We start from the raw sequence: 3790 nt of genomic DNA on the forward strand, positions 1-3790 counted from the left end.
AAGGACATGTATGTAATATAAGGGAAAAGGTCAAGATTTGTCTCCATCTCTGGTACATTTTGGAAAAATATTTATATTTGATTGTGGCATTACAGTTAGGAATTAAAAGAAAGTTGCATCCAGTTTCATAACCAGACACTTTTATTATCTCAGTCCTTGTTATGATTATCTGTACTCATTATGACCTTAGTTATTCTCCTCCTATGGATGTAAACAGCAAACCCTGCACTGAATCTGCCTTGCAGACCACTGAATCACGGTTATGAATCAATAATTTCCCTACCCTCCCTGCACACCAAAAGACTTGGATGGATCCAGTTAGTTGTGTCTTACTGCACTCAGAAAACCTTGAATCAATATTTAGCATTACCACTTTAATTGAAAAACAACACCATAATAATAAGAAGTGAGCATCAGCACTCTGAACTGCAAAGAAAGCAAGTTCTGTGGCCAGGATGAAAGCTCCTCTACAGGAATTCCCAAGGGAAATCACAGAGGAAGTGTTTACTCATTTAGCAAGGGGCACAAATGGTGAATATTTCTTTCCTTACTCTCAAGGGACATCATGGAAAATAATATATCTGACTAAAAAGAATGAGATTTGCATGATGCATTTAGACTCACGTTAATTCCTCTCACAGTGTGGTGTGTCAGCACCTTGTCTGATTGTAAGGGAGCAACATAATGCATACAGAAAGCAAATTTTGCGCCAACACACCTTAGGAGAAAAACTTTGTCCTCTGCTACAATAAAAAGTCATATTGTATGGAGTAAAAAACAGAGCAGTGATTTAGCTTTTACATCATCCTTTATTCTTTTCATTAGCTGAATTATGAAATTGACTCCTCATTAACCTCCCACTTCCTCAGCAATTTAATAATCTTCTAAGTATAGAAATGCTCTCTCATTTTTAAGAATGCAAGTATGAAAGAGTATGGGTCACAGTTTCATCCAAAACTATGGCAGTTCACCTTTCCAAACGTTCCAGCAATCAGAAAGAAAATTACAGCCTCCAAGAACCACTCAGGCAAGGAGTGACTTCTAAATTACAAGATGCAAGTGCTCAAAGTGGTCCCCTTTATGCTTGCTCTAAGTAAGGTACTCAACGAAGAGGGTTTGAGAGGATAAAACCCCACAACTGTTGCAGCAGCAATCGCTCTGTCGGCCAGGATGATGTATTTATTTTTTACTTATGTCAGCACCTAAATAACTGTTTTTCGGGCCGACAAAAACTCTTGTCCAAAAGCTTCAAACCCCTCAAAAAGTGCCCCCGCGTCTGACAATCTGCAAGTCCTGCCCAGCCAAGTCCCATGGCACCTCTCCCTCGGCTCCCCGCGGCAGGAGAGACGCGGGCAGACGAGCGCTGGCCCGGAGCGGGAGCTGCCGCTCGGGGCAGCCCCGAGGGACGCGGCCCCGGCCGCCTGGGACTAATCACAGCCCGCTGCTCCGCTCGGCTCCGCGGAACCCGCCTCCGCCTTGCTGCCAGCTTCGGGCGACTCCTTGTCCCCACGGCCCTCGCATTTCTTGTTGAAGCAGATGTTGAACACCCCCAGGACGGTCATGACCATGATGACCAGCACCACCACCGCGACCGTCACCAAGACGAAAACGTAGTTGGAGGAGGAGGAGGGCAGCGGAGCAGCCGTCTTCTGTCCGCCGGCGACCGCGGTGGTAGCGGCAGGCAGCCCCGCGGAACTACCGTGTGTCGGGATGGAGGGACGCCACCCCTCCGCTCCGGCACCCGGAGACTCCGCGGGACCGCCTGCGGCGGTGGGGGCTATCCCCGTGCCCGGGCAGAGAGTCCCGTCCCGCCCGCCCGGGGTGCAGGCACAGGCGAAGCCACCGGCGGCATCGCGGCACCCGGCGGCCTCGGCGCACCGCCCGCTGCCGGGGCGCCGGCGGCCCAAGGGGCAGGGGCAGAGGGGCTCCTCTGCCACCTTCCAGGCGAAACCGCCCGGATCGGACTGGCACGTGAGCTGCACCTCCCCGCCGGGGCACGTCACGGTCAGCACAGTGCCCGGCGGGCTGAAGCCGGGGCCGGGGCTTCCCTCCTCGAACGGGAGGCGGTAGTCAAGGTCGAGAGCGCCCGCAGGGCTGAGGTCGGGGCAGGCGCCCTCGTAGTGGTACTTGCAGACGTAGCCTGGGCTCTCCCGATGGCAGACCCGCTCCTCCCAGCCCCAACTGGGGCTGCTCTCGGGGACTGCCGCCAGGTGCAGCCCAGCGCAGCGTGCGGTGAGGCAAGACCGCACGGGCTCCTTCACCCAGCGGCCGAGCGCCTCCGGCACGTCCTGCGGGGCCGTCCCGCCTCCGACGCCCTCCCAGGCGAAGCCGCGGAGCGGATGCTCCGCGTGGGTGCAGACGGAGGCGTTCCTCTTCAACCCGACCCAGAGCAGCGTGGGCGCCGCCGCCTCTGCCAACAGCCCCAGCAGCAGGCGCAGCTCCGGCTCGCCGCTGACCCAGGCGAGGCCGCCCTGCCGCTGGCCGCAGGCGCCGCTGGCCGCAGGGTAGGAGGCGTTGTCGAGGTGGGCACTGAAGCAGGTGCCGGCGGGCGAGCAGCGCACCGCGGCCCGCGGCGGCGGCGGGGGCCGGCTCAGGGCGCAGGCCGCGGCCAAGAGCAGGCACCAGGGCCTAGCCCCCCTCATGCCGGCGGCGCGGGGTGCCCGGCCGTTCTGGCGGCGTTCGGCCCCGGCTCGGACTGGCCGCCGCCGTACCCGCGCCCACGGCCCTCCCCCGGACCTGCCGGAGGAAACGTGTCGGGGGCCAGGGCTGACCTCGGCATCCTCCATCTGTTGGAGGGCGGGGGACAAGCAGTTCCCTGAGCCGCCTGGAAGCGCTCGCCCATCCCGGTGGGCGGGTGTCCAGCCGCGGGGGAGGACGGTGCCAGCACCGCTGCCGGAGGGGCCGGAGGGTGGCGAAGCCCAGAGCCGCAGCGCTGGGACCGGGGTAACCGGCCCCGTCTCAGGCCCGTATCCCCGAGATGCCCGGGCCCGTCTTACACGCTTCTTGTAACAGCCTTCAAGCCAGGAGAAAAGCGGTCCAACTTCAGTGATCTCTTCCTTGAAGGATGGAGGCTTCTGGGTTAGGTGAGGCTGTGCAATCAACCCCCTAGCTCCCCATATATGAGGTGATTTAACACTCACAAAAACTGATTCAGCTCGCAGTTTTCCAGCAGGTTGGCCTAAGTACATCCCAGATTAGGTGCCAACAATGACTTCCAGTAGGTTGTTCTTGAATGAGTTTAACTAACCCACTGTAACTGCTCCTCTGTATGCAGTCCCCATGTCACCTCATTTTTACACTGCTTAGTGTTATTTCTGTGTGCTGTTACCTGACATATACATTCAGATACAGCACACATCCAAGTTTCTTCCGCAAGTATATTATGTGGCACAAAACTGCAGGCATATGTGTGCATTTCATTTTTCCAGCTGTTACTTTGGAAGAACCCCTGTCAATGTTTTTGGTTTTGTGAGTGTTATATAATACAGATTTCTAGTGTTTGAAGCCCTGGAGGAAGGGGGGAGGCAAAGGAGGAAAAAGCAGAAAATAAATAATCAATCTGGATTTTTTTAAAAAGTGGAGTTCCTCAGTAGTTGCAGTCCATTGGGGCATGAGTTCTACAGTCTTGGATCGAGGCTCCAGGTGGACTCTGTCTTGTGCAAAGTGCCCTCACTGCTCCAGTATGCTTGTAGGCTCTGCATCTGTTCAGCCCTTGCTTAAGAATTTAATTTTTCTTTGGAGGGAATAAATGTGGATAACAAGTCCCATTCAGCCAGCTTGTCACCAGCCT

The 3790-nt window shown here is 55.8% G+C and overlaps 1 protein-coding gene across 1 annotated transcript; it reads right to left on the minus strand.

Moving 5' to 3' along the window:
* Positions 1 to 789: 789 nt before the first annotated feature.
* Positions 790 to 2853, minus strand: CLEC14A (C-type lectin domain containing 14A). The gene is given in 2 exon segments (XM_027720053.2): positions 790 to 2695; positions 2698 to 2853. Coding segments are annotated over 2 exon segments (1413 nt in total). The 5' UTR covers positions 2843 to 2853; the 3' UTR covers positions 790 to 1427.
* Positions 2854 to 3790: the final 937 nt, after the last annotated feature.

Source organism: Pipra filicauda, unplaced genomic scaffold, assembly GCF_003945595.2.
Source record: "Pipra filicauda isolate LSUMZ 115617 unplaced genomic scaffold, ASM394559v2 scaffold75_size2874737_pilon, whole genome shotgun sequence".
In the NCBI taxonomy this organism is placed as follows: domain Eukaryota; kingdom Metazoa; phylum Chordata; class Aves; order Passeriformes; family Pipridae; genus Pipra; species Pipra filicauda.